We start from the raw sequence: 17517 nt of genomic DNA, 5'->3' as shown, positions 1-17517 counted from the left end.
CTGGTGGTCCGCCCTGTCAGGGTATTATCGGTCATAATCAATACAGAAATACAAAAGATCGAACCACTCCCTGATGATCAAAACAGTCAACTGATAGTTTACATGGATATCATAGACTACTTGAAGCCCAAATTAAACATGTCTTGATAGAGAATTTTGTAGACCTTTTTAAATTGGCACGAAGATTTCTTGGTCGTTATGCTGAAGCTCGTCTTGTAAACAAGAATTACCAAACACGGTTGCTGTCTGCTAAAATCAACGTTGTTATATATATGCATGTATAAGTTCCTTTCTTGAGTTTTCTTTTTATGACTAATTTTGAGGTAAGAGATGAAATAAACTATGACATGGAACCTGCGAAAGAGTTTCAAAAGTTCATAAGACTTAAAAGAGTTGGTGAGCTTCTTGAACGACCATAAGCCATACCAAATGAATAAAGATGATTATACGAGGACATGCAGCATAACCAAGAAGAAGGTATAGAGGTGGAAAAATCTACAAAGTAATCTTCTGCTTACGATATGTTACATTTACTCACTTTAAAATGACCTTTACTCACTAAATCTGATAATCAAGAAGAATAAAACAAAGAGTTGACAAAAAAAAAGAAAATTATGAGTTTAGTATTACACTATTACTATTAGTCTATTACACATAACAATTAAAAATTCAACTCCTCCATTATATCCTTATTTACACATTCAGTTTTTACTAAATTTTTAAATACCAACCAAGTAGCTTATAAAAAAAAAAATGAGTAACTTGGTGTATTCAAAGTAGAATTTTAAGAGATTTGTGTAGAACTTATAAATCAACTGTTATTCAAACATGAATTTTAAAAAGTCTCATGAAATCCACTGTTATTCAACTAATGATTTCAAAATTCATCTTAAAATCCACTGTTATTGGAAACAATTTGTGGATTTGGCTTTTAATGATTCTGAAGGATTTCAGAGGATTTGGGAGGATTTTCTTAGTTAAAAATACAGAAATCCAAATCTCATGGTTTTTGGTGAGACTTGAAAGGATTTTACAAAAGTCATATAAACTTCCCTAAAATAATCAAAATCATTTAAAAACTCAATAAAACTCAAATCTCTTAAAATTCCATTTTGAATACACCTTAGTATATTGTAAAGCACGTGTCATGAAAATAAAGGGAAAAAACGAAGAAAACATGTGAAAGTCGACCTATTGAAGAGAAAAAAAAAACATTTTAAACAATACAAAACTAAAGATTCTGGATGAAAATGTGTCGAAGCCCAAAGCAAGTAAACCCATGATATTGGGCCCAAACGCAGGAACAGCCCAATTGTTTTACTGACCAACGGTCAACACCACCTTATACAGATGAAGACAAAATTTTTTTGCAGGGATGGAAGCCTTTAATCAAAAGCTCCGGAGCCTTTAATTGTTGTATTACGTGGCGTTCATCACGAACTGGTGACAACTATCGGTCTCACTGGTTTAAACGCAGTGGTTGCGGTTGCAGTTGCGGGAGTTTGTGTAAGCAGACGGTTGCTGTTTCAAGCGTTATTAAGCGATTCGAATGACTGGTTTTGCGTTTAAAAATAGATGCGGTATGACTGGTTGACCAGCGGGTGCAATAGCAGTTAAATAAAAAAATTACGAAATTAGATGTAAATATGATTATAAAAATTATAAATACAAAATACACCAAAACTATACTATTATGATAAAATAAAAATATATTGAAAAAATGAATATGATTAATAACTAAAAACTATAAATAAATTACTAAATAATTATTTTAAAACAATTTTTAAAGTTAAATATATGAAAATATATATTTTTTTGTCATACAAAAATAATTATAAATTTTCATATATTTAACTAAAAAAAATTATTACAAAACAAATAATTACAAAATATACATATTAAATAATTATTCAAATGTCAAAAAATAAATCTTATAGTAAAACAACAATAATTAATAATACTGAATTTCAAAAATACCCCTTTTCCAATACCATTTTTTAAAAATACCCCTCTTTCTAATTTTATCAAAAAGTCACTATGAATTTTGAAATTTATCAAAAAAATATGTATAAACTTATATTTATAGACACAAATTATCTTTACATGTGGGTAAATTTATATATATATTTCATAAGTACCATATAAATACCTTTTAAAAATCATATAAAAAGCTTATTAAAACTTTGTAAACCTTTTAAAAACCTTATAAAAACCATATAAATACCGTTTTTTTTTCTGCATACCAGCGGTGGGTTCCTCTGTCGCTCGTCCAACATTTAGCGGCACAAGTGAAACATCAAGAGCTTCAGTGAATGTTGGTGGTGCCAACATAGGCGGAGACTGGTTAAAGATGGAATTGACACTCATGGCTTCATAGAATGCCGCATTAGTGTCTTGCACAAGTGATAACCCGCTTACTAATCTCTGGGAGCAATAATCTTCTATAAACTTCTTTACCTCCTCCATAGTTAAATCCATCAGATGAATTTTTTGAGGTTCAGGTTGATTCTGTGGTTGCGGTTCCGTAGAATCAGAAGGAAGCAGTCGAGTATGGAGAAACGCATGGCAAATGAAACCAATCCCTCCATATATGACGAGGGTAGTCATTATTTCCCCTTCCTTGAGATGGACTAGTTCTCGAAGCATTGTGCAACAGTCGCATGCGAAGTCTTTATCAGAGGCTACAGGTGTTGTTGATGTACCGCCGATTTCATAGTTTGGACCATTAGGATCACCGAAAACACGAGTACTCACTTCAAGTCTAGTAGTTTCACCCACATTGTTATTGTTATGATCATTAACATAATCATAAGTAATCTCTGCTTGGGAATCATTGTTAACGTTTTCATTAGGACAATCATTTAATGGTTCTAACATGTCTAAAGATGTTGTAAATCCGTCGTCGAAAAAAGAAAGTACATCAAAATCATCGTTGGTATCGTAATTAGAGATGGAAAGATCAAGCTCGTGGAACAACTGAGTTTGGTCAACGTCCAAGGGTAATAATGGAGGACACATAGAAGGAGACGTATTTTCCGTGAAGGCCATGTCCATCAAATTTGGATTCGGGTCGTCCATGACATTTTGGAACCACCCGAAACCATCATATGGATGGTTGTAGGGATCTTCATCAGCGTCGTCTTTAACAGCGGATGATTTTGGTTCATCACCCGCCATTTTTGTTTTTGTTTTTCACTCTTCTTCTAATTGTTTTCTCTCTTTTTTCTTTCTAGGATGAAACAAAAAAGAAAAGAAGGAGAAGTTCTCTCTCAAGCACAGTGCGATGCTTGAGAGTTGACGAACAAAGAGTGAGGGAAGAGATAATACCGTTTAGAACCTTTTAAAACCATCTAAATATTTGGATTTAGTCTCTGAGTAGTAATAATGATCTTGATGTACCTTATCAACCATATAAAAGTTTATAATTTTTCATATTTGAAAAGAGGTATTTTTGAAAATGGATAGAAAATAGGGGTATTTTAAAAAAGGGGTAAACTAAAAGGGGTATTTCTCAAAAATTCTTTAGATTCTGATTATTTTATTGAGAATTAATGTCAATATATATAGAATTTGGTCAAATATATTTCAATTTACAGATTTTTAGGTTCTTTCCTTTTTTAAACCGATCGCAATCGTCTAAAACCGCAAACGTTTGCTGTAATGAGCTTTTGAAATCCAGCGATTTTGAGCGATAGAAAGCGGTGTAAAGCGTTTTCTATGATTGGTAGCAACCGCTAACAACCGTAACCGCCCGCTAGCAACCGCTAGGCGACTGACAGCGGGAGAACTAATCAATACCTATTGATTTGACATGTTTTATCCCTATATTAATAAAAAAGAGTACAATATAAATTTATCCTTGGTTTACTTAGTTTTTTCGAAAATTGTCATTCATTGTTTTTTTTTCTGGTAGGGGAAAGGGAGCTAGCTCCCTAAAAATACAAAAAACATAAAAAGCGAAAACTACAAACGAACGTTCCGAGTCTGTCCCACTCCGCGAATGTCTTCAAGAACGATCTGATTCACAAACTACGGGCAAGTATCAAACGAGAGAAAACCCAATGGGAGAGAAAATGCATAGTTAGCTAAACCGTCGGCAAGACGGTTAGCCTCTCTATACACGTGAGAAATTCGGACTATTCAGTCCTTTGAGAGTAAGCCATAGCACAAACGTACTAGGAAAGACAAGGGATGAGCGTCCTTAACCCCTGTCCGTAAGAAACCAACTACCAGCTCCGAATCAATATCCAGTTCAAGTCGTGTAAAACCTCGCTCCCAAGCTATAAGAAGGCCATAATAAACTCCCCACAATTCAGCCATAGGAGTCGAGCAAATACCGATATTCAACGCAAAACCACCTTGCCAATTCCCATAGCTATCCCGTAGCACACCACCTGCTGTTGCAAGTCCGGGGTTGCCCCGTGAGGCGCCATCTGTATTCAGTTTTATCCATTCGCCAGCGGGAGGAATCCACTTATCCAATCTCTCTTCCCGTATAACGCTGTCCATAGTGTTCGTTAGCTTCAAGTGAGCAGTCCAAACCTCTTCAGCCAGTCCTTTAAGAAAACGAACTCGATCTCTGCATTTCCAATTTGTGCCAAAAATGTTACCACACCTCCACTTCCACTCCACCAAATAGCCATTGCAAATCTTGTAGCCCACGGACAACCATCCACCTCCTTCTCGTCACAAAGGTTAAGATAAACCCATTCCAAAATGCTTGTAGCGAAAAAAGAATGAAGCTTCCTTACCGGGACAAGGCAGCGCCATACACCCGACATTGCCGGACAATCCCGAAGTACATGAATAATCGTCTCCTCCCCACTCTTGCAAATTTTACACAATACGGTGTCAGTAAGATGACGCCGATGCCTCTCACAGTCCTTCATAATCGCTTGGTTCACCACCAGGCAAAGAAAACAACGGACTCGTTCTGGTACCTTAACCTTCCAGACCCGATCAAAAAAAACTTCCCATCGAAGGTCCAGGGCTGTCATCACGGGTTAGGAAAGCGTAGGCGGACTTAACTGTGAACTCACCATCCGAAGTCGCACTCCAAGATATTCGATCACCAGGACTCGTCACCGTATCAATCACCACGGCGCCAAGGTGCAGTCGCGTATTATGAGAAATAAATTGGCTAATTCGAGTAAGGTCCCAGCCCGTATCAACCCACCATAAATCACTCGGACAAACCTCAACCTCACCACCTGGTATGTCGATTATACTCAGATCCATCAATGGCTTGTCTAAGAGCCATTTATCTTTCCAAAATTTGATTGTTTTACCATCACCAATGACCCAGCTCAGACCCGGGAGGACAACCTCATGCACTCCCATTCTTATGCTTCGCCAAGTAGAAGACCACCTCCCCTTAACCTTCAGCCAAGAGTGGTTTTTAACCTCCCCCACTTTATACTTATGCTGTAAGACCCTAGCCCAAAGGCTGCGCTTATCATTAAGAACTCGCCAACCAACCTTGGCTAGAAGAGCCTTATTCATGATTTTTGCAGAACGAATACCCAAACCACTAGCTTCCTTTGGCGTACAAACCCGATCCCAAGCAATCAAATGTTGTTTGCGTTTCTCACTCGTACTCCCCCAGAGAAAGGACCGTGAAATTCTGTCCAAATGTTCCAGCGTTGACGATGGTAAGCTTATCGTACTCATAGAGTGGACCGGGAGGGAAGACAACACAGCTTTCGTGAGAGTTAAACGCCCTGCAAAGCTGAGAAACCTACTCTTCCAGCCCGATAATCTTGTATTCACTCTCTGAATAATCTCTCCAAAAGTGTCCTTATTAATCTTCTTATGTAAGATGGGCATTCCTAAATACTTGCCAAGGTCCCGAGTAACTTGTATCCCACTCTCATCACTAATAAGCTTGGCCGTTTCTCAATTGACATTATTAGAAAAGTTGATCTTTGACTTCTCCAAACTCACTTTCTGTCCTGAGGCTGCACAAAAACCCTCCAAAACTTTTGTTATCACCCTCACTTGATCAACCGAAGCTTCTGCAAAGAGAATAAGGTCATCCGCAAAGCATATATGAGAGAACTTAGGACCCCCACAGGATAAGCTAATTGGTTTCCACTCCTTAGAAGCAACCGCTAGCTCAATTTGATGGCATAATCTCTCCAAACACAGAACGAACATGTACGATGACAAAGGATAACCCTGTCTAAGCCCCCGGGTCGGTTGAAACGGCTCCGTCTTCTCACCATTCCACAACACACTCATCTTGGGGCCGATAACACACTGCATAATCCAGTTAATCTATTTACCTGGGAGCATAGCAGCCCTAAGAGAATCCTCCAAAAAGTCCCAACGGATGCGATCATAAGCCTTCTCCAAATCCAATTTCAACAATATCCAGCCTTTGCGTCCCTTCTCTCTTCTCATGGAATGGACCGCCTCTTGGACAAGAATAATATTATCCGTACTTAAACGTCCCGGGATAAAACTTGACTGGGCTGGACCTATCAAGATTGGCATTACCCTCTTAAGCCTCATGACCATAGTCATAGTGATCGTCTTAAACAAGACATTATACAAACTAATAGGTCTAAACTGATTGATCCTCTCCAGTTTCTCTACCTTCGCAATCAACACCACTAACACATCATTTGTATTAGCCGGTAGACAACTTGACTCAAAGAAATCAAGCACAAACTTCGTCACTGAGCTACCAACAACATCCCAGCAGTGATGGTAGAACCCTGGCTGGTACCCGTCCGGACCAGGGGACTTGAACTTCCCCATGCTGCGAATTGAACACTCCACTTCCGCCGTAGTAAACGGTCTATTCAAGTCTGCTAAATTAACACAAGAAAGTCTGGCAAAGCCCAGTTGGGGTAGTGGCCCAACAGACTGGTTCACATCATCCATAGAGTAGAGCCGTTTAAAATATGTGACAGCGAGTTGCTCAAGCTCCGGAGCCGTCGTTAACCATTGCCCGTCATCATTCCTTAAACTCTCGATTCGATTTCTTCTCCTCCTGATAATCTTTGAAGTATGGAAATATTGAGTATTCCTATCCCCCAATGTAATCCACTTTTCCCGCGATTTTTGAAACCAAATTAATTCCTCATGTTCCAAGATCACATCCAACTCTTTGATAAGCCTCTCCTCTCTCTACAGCAAATCATCTGTTGGCCTCAAGTCGAGCTCATCCTGAGTAATCTTAATATCCGACATGACCCTCTCTTTCCTTTTTTGAACCCCACCAAACACTTCCCTGTTCCACCGTTTCAATCTCACCCTTAAGGAATCTAAAGCTTCAGGGGTTCTAACCGCACAGTTCCACGAGCTACTTAGTAGATCCTTAAAGCTCTCATGGTTCATCCATGCCGCCTCAAAACGGAAGGGTCTTCTCCTAGGATCACCAGGATTCTCCGGACACAACTGAACATATAAGGGAGCGTGATCTGAGGACAAAAAAGGCAAGTGCGAAACAGTGGCTTCTTGCCATTTCAGTCTCGCGTGGGCGCAACATAAGACCCTATCAAGTATCTTAGCGATACAAGTCCGCTCCTCTTTCCCTCTTCTCCAAGTGAAGCGTTTACCTTTGAAACCCATATCAATTAAGGATAGATCACTGCACCATTCCCCAAAGGCTAGAGAATCTGGCAATAGACGTCCGTTCCCACCGATCTCTCATCCACCGATCTCTCACGTGGTCGTGGTTCTGCTCCTGCTGGACGAGGTCGCACTTATGCCAATGCTGTTCATGTTCCAAACGTGACATCTCAAGAACATGTCAACTATGTGATTACGGACAAGGACCGTGACGGTGTGAGTGGTCTTAGCGATCTTGAATGGCAGAACCTGAGGAAGCTTTTAAATGGTGGTGCGCCTGGTGGAGCTGCTACTAGCAATGAAAAACTTTCTGGTAAGTGTTCTTCTCCATCTTGGATTTTGGACACATGTGCTTCACATCATTTAACAAGCTCCTATGACAGTCTTACAAATGTAAGAGATATGGAACCCGTTTTAGTTATTTTAGCAGATGGTCGTGAACGTATATCATGCCAAGAGGGTATGGTGGTGTTGGGAAATAATCTGATTCTGAAATCAGTTTTTTTTTGTTGAAGAGTTGCAAATTGATCTTATTTCAGTGGGTCAGTTGATGGATGAGAATAATTGTGTTGTTCAATTAGCTGATCAGTTCCTTGTTATTCAGGACCGCGCTTCGCGGATGATGATTGGAGCTGGTAAACGGGATAGTGGAACCTTCCGTCTTTACAGAATGGAGTCTGTTGCGTTGGTTACAACAAAGGAGGTGAAAGCTTATGAGTTGTGGCATAATAGGCTGGGACATCCGTCTGCTAAAGTAGTTGGTTCTCTTCCACAAGTTTCTGTTTCTATTGATTCTGATATTTTAAATAGCGTGTGATGTGTGTTTTCGCGCCAAACAAACACGATCTTGTTTTCCAACCAGTGATAATAAAACAACTGCTGTTTTTGAACTCATACACTGTGATCTTTGGGGTCCTTATCGTACTCCGTCATCTTCCGGTGCTAGTTATTTTCTTACGATTGTTGATGATTACTCTCGTAGTGTGTGGATTTCTCTTCAACAAGATAAAACAGAGACATCGACTAATCTAAAAAATTTGATTTCAATGGCTGAAAGACAATTTAATCAGAAAGTTAAACATCTTCGAAGTGATAATGGGACAGAATTTACAAGTATGGGTGCGTTTTTTCGAAGCAAGGGCATAGTTCATGAAACATCTTGTGTAGCAACTCCACAACAAAATGCTCGAGTCGAGAGAAAACATCGCCATATTCTCAATGTTGCTCGAGCTTTACGGTTTCAGTCCAATCTACCGATCGAGTTTTGGGGAGAATATATTCTCACTTCTGGTTATCTAACTAATCACACGTCAACTTCAGCATTGATCGGTATCACGCCCTATGAGAGATTGCACGGTACTGCTCCGAGTTATGATCATTTAAAGGTGTTTGGGAGTCTTTGTTATGCTTATAATCAAATGCATAAAGGAGATAAATTTGAGTCACGAAGTCGCAAATGCATTTTTGTTGGGTATCCTTATGGAAAAAAAGCTTGGAGGCTCTACGACCTTGATACAAATGAGTTCTTCATCTCACGGGATGTCAGGTTCTGTGAAACAGAGTTTCCGTTTGCTGGTTCTGCAACTCGTCGTCGTGATGGTCATCGTAACGAAGAAGAAGAAGTATTATGGGTTTCTCATTCACTTGGTCCCTTAGAAGATGACACCACCGGGCCTCTCGGCCCAACTGTTACAGATCTCAATGTTTCTTCCTCTTCTCCTAGCCCATTACCAACTGTTGTTAACTCAGGCCCAAATAACGTATCTTCCCCGATTCGTTCTTCATCTCCTGAGTCCTCAGTGGTACCTCTTGAACCCGAAATTTCCTCCTCACCATCTCTCTCAAATTTTCGACCGGCGACTCCGTCTTCGTCTGATACTGAAAACGAGGGCAATGACAACAGTGCTCTACCTCCTCTTCGTCGCAGTCAACGGCCTCGTCAGCCACCGGCCAAATTTCACGACTATCAAACCAACACGGCTCAAATACGATTCCTGGGTAACTCCAAATCTTTGTACCCAATTCAAAACTATCTGAGTAGCTCACGTTTTTCTACTGCTCATCGTGCTTATTTGGTAGCCATCACTGATGCTATTGAACCAAAGACTTATAAGCAGGCGATTCGAAGCACAATGTGGACTAAAGCAATGAGTTCTAAGGTTGGGGCTTTAGAAGATATTCAAACCTGGACAATAGAAGATTTGCCTCCGGGAAAGAAAGCGATTGGCTCCAAATGGGTTTACAAAATCAAGCACAATTCTGATGGGACGATTGAACGCTACAAGGCAAGGTTGGTAGCTCTCAGAAAAAAACAAGTTGAAGGTGTTGATTATGGAGAAACGTTTGCTCCAGTCGCGAGGATGCAAACTGTTCGCATGTTTCTTGAAATTGCTGCAGGAAATGATTGGCCAGTGCATCAAATGGATGTCCATAATGCGTTCTTACACGGGGATTTGACAGAGGAGGTCTACATGAAGCCTCCGCCAGGCTATTTCACGAATGATGAGAAGAAGGTCTGCCGGCTTCGGAAGTCTCTTTATGGCCTGAAGCAGGCTCCTCGCTGCTGGTTTGAGAAATTGACAAATGCTTTGCGTGCTTATGGTTTTGTTCAGTCTCTCTCAGATTACTCCTTGTTTGCATTTGACAAAGATGGGATTCGCATCAATATATTGATATATGTTGATGACATGATTCTCTCTAGTAACTCTGCTGAAGCGATGACAGCTTTCAAGGGGTATTTAGCGTCGTGTTTCAAAATGAAAGACCTTGGTGCTTTGAAGTCTTTTCTGGGTATTGAGGTTTTTATTTGAATCAGCGGAAATACGCTCTTGAGATCGTATCTGATGCTGGCTTACTCGGGTGCAAGCCAGAAACATTTCCTCTCGAACAACACAACAAGCTTGCTTTGTCCACATCTTCCATTTTAGCAGACCCCGAACCATACCGTCGTTTACTTGGTCGTCTGATATATTTGGCTGCCACTCGTCCAGACCTTGCTTTTAGTGTTCAATTTCTTGCTCAGTTTATGAAAGCACCGAGAGAGGATCACTGGGAAGCTGCACTACGAGTTGTTCGATATCTTAAGGGAAACCCGGGTCAAGGTATCTTGTTGAAGGCTCAGAAACAGTTTCAGATCACAGGTTGGTGTGATTCTGACTATTCGACTTGTCCGATCACACGACGGTCGGTTTCTGGCTATTTTATTCAAGTTGGTAGTTCACCAATCTCATGGAAAACGAAGAAACAAAAGATTGTTAGTATGTCCTCTGCAGAAGCTGAATATAGAGCCATGGCGTTTATAACGAAGGAACTCATCTAGCTAAAGCGTGTTCTCACTGATCTTGGTGAAGCTCACCCTCAGCCAATGCGTCTTTACTGTGATAGTAAGTCTGCTATTCATATTGCCACGAATCCGGTTTTTCATGAACGGACAAAACATATAGAGAATGACTGTCATTTTGTTCGGGATGAGATCAAGTCTGGAAATCTACAACTCCTCCATGTTCAAACAAATTCTCAGCTAGCTGACATCTTCACGAAGCCAGTTGGTAAACAATGCTTTGAAAATTTTTGCGCAAAACTGGGCATTTTGAATCTGCATGCTCTAGTTTGAGGGAGTGTATTGGGATATTATTTACCACAGGAAATCATATCCCATAAGACTTGTCATTAGACTTATTTTGTTACGATACTTTGCACTGTATATTCTCTGCATATTCTCAGCAATTAGAATTAACTCTTGTAATATATAGGTTGTAATCGATTCTCAATACAGAAACACAGAATTATTCACTCTCTGTCTCTTCAAAATGTAAAACACACAGTGTGCCCAGGAATCAAACCTAGCGCCGGCGAAAAATTACTAGCCGGCGGTGGATTTGAGCTTCCGGCCAATAAATCCCGTACCATTCAACTCCCACTACTATGGTCCGGGGTTTTTTGGAGTCGCCACGGTTGCACTTTCGACAAATACGGCCGTGGTCGCTGCACCACGGGCGATTGCGGTGGTTATCTCTCATGCAATGGATCCGGTGGTTCACCTCCGGCCACTTTGGCTGAGTTCACCCTCGGCCTACTAGACTTCTATGACGTTAGCCTCGTAGACGGGTCAGTAAACTTTACTACAAATTATACTTACTTTGTCACCTTTGTAATGTTTTAGTTATAATGTTTTAACTATTTGTAATGTTTTAGTTATAAACAGAGCCGTTGAAGAGGCCAAGCAAGCCAAGCACTGGCTTGCGGCCCGTTATATTAAATATGTTTTTCGGCCTTTATTTCATAAAAGTCTCTTTAGCTCAGCGGTTCAATGTTGATATATATGCTAACTTCTCAAGTTCGAACCCCTGAGACTACATATTATGTCCATTTTTTTTTTGGGTTGGCTTGTAGCCATAAGAAGCTCAGGGACGGCTCTGGTTATAAAAGCACTGTTGCACCCGCTTGTTCGGTAACCCAATATCTTGCAAACAAACAGCTTATTCCAAAATCTTCAAAACCGCTTGCCCTACAGCTCACTCTTACGCTTACGACGACCCAATCAGTATCTTCACTTGTTCCAAGGCTAACTACATCGTCACCTTTTGCTCTCACCATCGTCGTTAAAATTACAAAAATAAATAAAGCATTTATCTTATTAATTAGCAAAATAATCTTGTTATGTTTGAGATTCTGTCATTTCTCTACTTTTGTTAACACCCTTAAAAATCTTATAATAATATCAATTGAATCCACATCTTGCTTGTGAATTAAGTCTTGTGGGTGTAAATCTCTAACGTCTGAACCCTCTTATGAGTGTTTTGTAGCTAACCAAAAACTTTCATAGATACAAAGACCAAACAATGATAAGTAAATGATGTTTAATTTTTTATCAACTAGCATTTAACCCGCGGTACACCGCGGGATAATATTTACACTTTTTTTTTATATCAATAGAAATTATACTATGATGGTTCGTCTAAAATATTACTATACTAACAAAATGCTTTAATCGTACTCATATAGAACTTCATTAGCTTAAACGGAGTAGTTTCAATTGCACTTGTAAAAATTTGCGAAAGCAGAAAATTTGGTTCTTAACGTTATCAAATGTTTTGAATTATTAATATAGAGGTTGCAAAAAAGTTTAGAGGTTGAGAATTGGGGGATTTGCATAACTAACTTTTTTATGATACTTTTTTCTACAAGTACCCTCTCTATGTGTTCATTTTTAAAAATACCCTCTTTAATGTACAAAATGACTAAATTACCCTCCTTTATTATAAACCCATGATGAAGAAAATTTCCGCCAAATTTTCCGGCCAAAAATTTCCTACAAAACTTTTCTCACAAAAATAAATTTTCCCGCCAAAATATTTCCGCAATTCCTTAAAAGACCTTGTAAATATTTTTAAATCCCTTAAAAATCCTTTAAGAATCCTTGTAAAGATTATAAAAGTCATCAAAAAACAGTTCAAAATTTGAGTAAACCTTTTTAAACCATTGTAAATCATTTTATAACATCTATAAACACTTGTAAATCTCTTTAAACCCCATATAACCGTGATAGATCCTTTAATAAAAACTTTTGAAAAAATTTCTACCCTTTAAAAACCTTGTAAATCCTTAAAAACCATTTTAAATAACTTGTAATACCTTTTAAAACTTTTGTAAACCCTTTAAAAACCTTTGTAAACTTCTAAAACCCTTTAAAACCCCCTGTAAATCCTTTAAAACTATTTTTAAATATTTGTAAATATCTTTCAAAATCCTTGTAAATCCTTTGAAAACCATTTTTAAATCCTTGTATGCCTTTAAAAACACTTGTAAATCCTTTTAAATAAACTTGTAAATCCTTTTAAAAACACTTGTAAATCCTTTTAAAAGCACTTGTTAATCCTATTAAAAGCGCATGTAAATCCTTTTAAAATACTTGTAAATCCTTTTAAAACTGTGATAAACTTATAAAAACTTTTAAAAACCATTGTAAATCATTTAAAAACCATTCAAAAACCTTTGTAAGCTTCTAAACCCTTTAAAAACCATTACAAATCTTCTAAAAACCATTTAAAAACTCTTGTAAATCCCTTTAAAAGATCCTCTAAAAATCCTTGTAAACCCTTTAAAACATTTGGCGGGAAATTTTTCTCGGAAATGTTTTTGGCGGGAAAATTTTGGTGGGAAATTTTTGGGGGAAAATTTTTGGAAGGAATATTCCTTCCTTTGGGAAAGAATATTCTTTCAACTAAGGGTAATATGGCCATTAAAATTTAAGAGAGGGCAAAAATGACAATGGAAAAAAAGAGGGTAGTTTTGCAAAAGATATCATAAAAAGGTTATTAGTAAGAAATTTTTTTTGAGGATTTATGTGAATATATATAGAATTGATAATGTACCTTTTTATTGTCCTTTACATAAGTTTTTAGGCAGGTATAAACATTGGTTTAACTAAATTTATTATGATTTAATTAAAAAATTTATCTTAAACTTTTTCTATTTAATGAAATGGCAAGAGTTTAATTATGCAAATATTATAAAATAAAAGGGTAGAACACAAAAGGTACTTCAAAAATGTTAATATAGATAGGTTCCATATCTAAATCATCGAATAACAGTTTCCGTAAATAGGACATAGCAATATTAAAACATTTAATATATATTATTTGTGAAATAGTTTTCCAAAATTTTTTGGTACTCATATTTGGTAATTTTAAAATAAAATTCATATTTTGTGAAAAATTGAATCATAAAAATAATTATAAGATTTTTTTTTTTTAACTCTTGATTTATTATTTATTGCAAATTATGAGAATTGTTACAATTACGATTCTACTACCGACAATTCTGCCCGACCAATTATAAGATGATTTATGTATTATTTTTTTTGGTGGTTAGATTATTTTTGTAGTTATCTATATATATGTTTAAAAATTACTGTTAAGATTTTTTGAATTTTTTTTGTTAATAGATTAAATTAGATAGATTTGAGGAGAATAAATGAGTGATTTTTTTCTGAATTAATCGTTTATTGGTTAATATGTGTAATTGATTTTTTTTTTGTTTCTAAATTTAAAAAGGAATTCAATTAATGTGAGTGGCAATGACTTTTAAATAACTTCCAACTCCAAAGTTTTTTTACAAAATTGCTGCAAAAATATTAATATAGATAAGGGACTAGAATCTCTTATGCCCTTTGATCAAAGTCTTTATACACAGATACCCTTCTATGTTCTTAGTACCCTTTGACCATTCATTGACTTAAATAATTCCATCTTTTGCCCCTCTTATTATTTGATTTAATTTAAATAAAAAAGAAAAAGAAAAAACGGACATGGACCCCACTTAAAAATCTTCATCTTCTCTCTCTCCTTCAATTGCGATTTTCTCCATAGCTTAGTAGACGACGAGCTCCTCCTACTCCATTAAACTCACCATCGTCTCTCTCATCAACATGAGAAGGAACCCAACAACTGAGGTAATACTTATTCATACCCATTGTTAAATTCATAACTCGTTGGCATGAAGTAGAATTTTTGTGGATTGTATTTGTTCATCCCTATTGAACTATTAACATTGTAGATATGGATTTGGTCCGATTTTTCTTATCCTCATTGTCAATTAGGGATATGGGTCGAATTGGGTCGAATATTGTTCATAATGTGTGCATTGTAATAGTTCAATCGAAACAAATCGTATGTATGTAATCCGAATTTTTTAGTAGTTGTAGTACAACTGGTAGAACTTGGTATTACTATTAGTGTACAACTTGGTATAACTATTAGGGTACAACTTGGTATAACTATTAGGGTACAACTGGTATAACTATAAATGTTTTTTTATTTTATTCAGGCCAAAATGAATAAAAATCATCAAAAAATCATAATTTATGATTATGGGGGATATTATGCAACAAGAGAAAATGAACCAAGATGGAACTCAAGAGATAGAGTTCATCAATCTCTTAGAATGGAGACAGAGGATGTCACTTATTCTGCACTAGTGAACAAGATATGCAATGTAACGCCAGTGTTCTGGAAAATAATAGGGGACTAGATTGTGTATAAGAATTAGGGTGGAGTCGGTTGGTTGATTTCCTAAACTGGTCGATTGTCAATTGAATCAAAGGAGGTTTAATTAATGTCGGTTTAGGTAAATCATGGTTTAATCAATTTAACCAAAAACCCTAGTTTTATAAAGAACGCTTCTTCCCTCTTTTGTTTTGTGGCTGTTTTTTCTGAGAGTTGAGTTGAGAAAAGGAGAAGGAGAAGTTCACTTGTGAGAAGGATATTGTTAGCTTTGCTTTGGTGTTTAAGGCAAGAGAAACAGATTTGTCACGTCTTGGTAGAATAGAGTTCCGACGTATCAAATCTTATCGAAAGGTAACGAATTTTGGTAGGTTTGTTCTTAAGGCGTGTACGTTGATTCTCCTTCTTACAGAAGTTAATTCGGATTAATACTCAGTGAATTATATGCGGTGAGACGCGTTTTCTCTGTTGCGAACTAGGATCAGCGGAGTTTGTAAGTGCGATCGTGGTTTCATCGTTTCTCCGATCGGCACCAAATTTTGTGGGGAGCTTTGTGACTTCTAGATCTTGCTTTTCACCGTAGGGATTAAGAAGTTAACGGTTGATTTATGTTTTAGGGGTTCGTTTCTGCGGCTGTAGTTTTTCTGGTGTTTCTGTCCTTTTGGTTCTTAGAGATTTTTGTTTGTGTGGTTTGTTGTAGGGCGTTGTTTGGCTGTTGCAGTCGCGAGGAGAGTCCTTCCTGGTTGTTTTTGTAGTTCAAATCACCTTGTTAAGGTGAGTGCGTGACCATGAGCTTATCTAAGCGATTGGGATTGAGTGATTTGTTGTGTGATGATTTGTAGGTGAACTGGATGTGTTATTGGATGTTTAGCTTGCTGGATGGTTTGTTTTTGTTATATATGTGGGTGTTATCTCATTGCTTGTGTGTATAGCTCGTAGATGGGAGGATCGCCCTCACTAAGTATTTATGAAATACTTATGCATCTCTTTCTTTGATGCAGGTAAAAGCAAAGTGTGATCCGTGGAATCATGGCGAGGAGAGGAGGATGATCTAGGCACTCATTGGTGTTTTAGATTATTGTTGGATTTTTTAGGGTGTTAGAATGGAATTTAGAAACATGTTAGGATGATCATGTTTTGGAATAATGTTTGGTTGAACTTGTTGGTTTAATGGAATTGTTTATTGGATTTTTGGTTAAGTATTCCGCTGGTTAATATTGTTGGTTTACTTTAATGAGATTGCTTGGTTTAATTGATTTAAATATTCTGGCCGGTTTAGCTGGTTTGAATTAATTGGGTTAATCCGGTTTTGCATGTTTAAAAGAAAAAAAATGGGATGGGTTCTTTCATGCAAGAAGGCAAAGGTTGATAAAACTACGATTGAGCTGAAATTGAGTTACCTTCCAGAACCAGTGGAGCCTAAGAGACCAATATACATATTTGATGATGATGATGTTATGTATTATATGAATATGAATGAAGATAATTTCAAAGTTTTTCATCTCCAAGTCGTAAATTTGTTTTTATGATTTTTAATTTGATTTATTAGTTTTTCTTACAATTATAAAAATATTAAATAAGTATTAAATATACCTATAAAATTATTGGAAATCGAAATAAGTATATATTTGAATTTTATAAGCATATATCAGAAAAAATAGAAAAATAAAAAAACCTAAACATGACATTTGACTTTGAATTTATTTATTTTATCCAATTTAGTATATATATATATAATAAAGAATAATAATTATACTTCACTATAGATTTCTTCATCATATTCTAAGTTTATCATGAAATACCTTATACATTAAGGTTCACTTTCTCATTGCAAACAACATATAATTAGAAAAGCTAAGAACTTAATGTTTTCAACACTATATAGGCATGTACATGTGGTATATGTACCTCAATTAATTAAAATAATGTGTACAAC

The 17517-nt window shown here is 37.0% G+C and overlaps 1 protein-coding gene across 1 annotated transcript; it reads right to left on the bottom strand.

Annotated features, from left to right (window-relative positions):
* Positions 1 to 340: 340 nt before the first annotated feature.
* Positions 341 to 3177, bottom strand: LOC17894350. The gene is made up of 2 exons (XM_006301786.2): positions 2244 to 3177; positions 341 to 354 (listed from the first exon to the last, which is right to left on the bottom strand). Exons 1-2 carry the CDS (start codon positions 3175 to 3177, stop codon positions 341 to 343), a joined length of 948 nt encoding a protein of 315 aa, XP_006301848.2.
* Between the last annotated feature and the right edge of the window lie 14340 nt (positions 3178 to 17517).

This window comes from Capsella rubella, unplaced genomic scaffold (assembly GCF_000375325.1).
Source record: "Capsella rubella cultivar Monte Gargano unplaced genomic scaffold, Caprub1_0 scaffold_2, whole genome shotgun sequence".
Lineage (NCBI taxonomy): Eukaryota > Viridiplantae > Streptophyta > Magnoliopsida > Brassicales > Brassicaceae > Capsella > Capsella rubella.
Note: the sequence above shows the minus strand (reverse complement) of the source record. Positions and strands in the feature narration are given on the sequence as shown.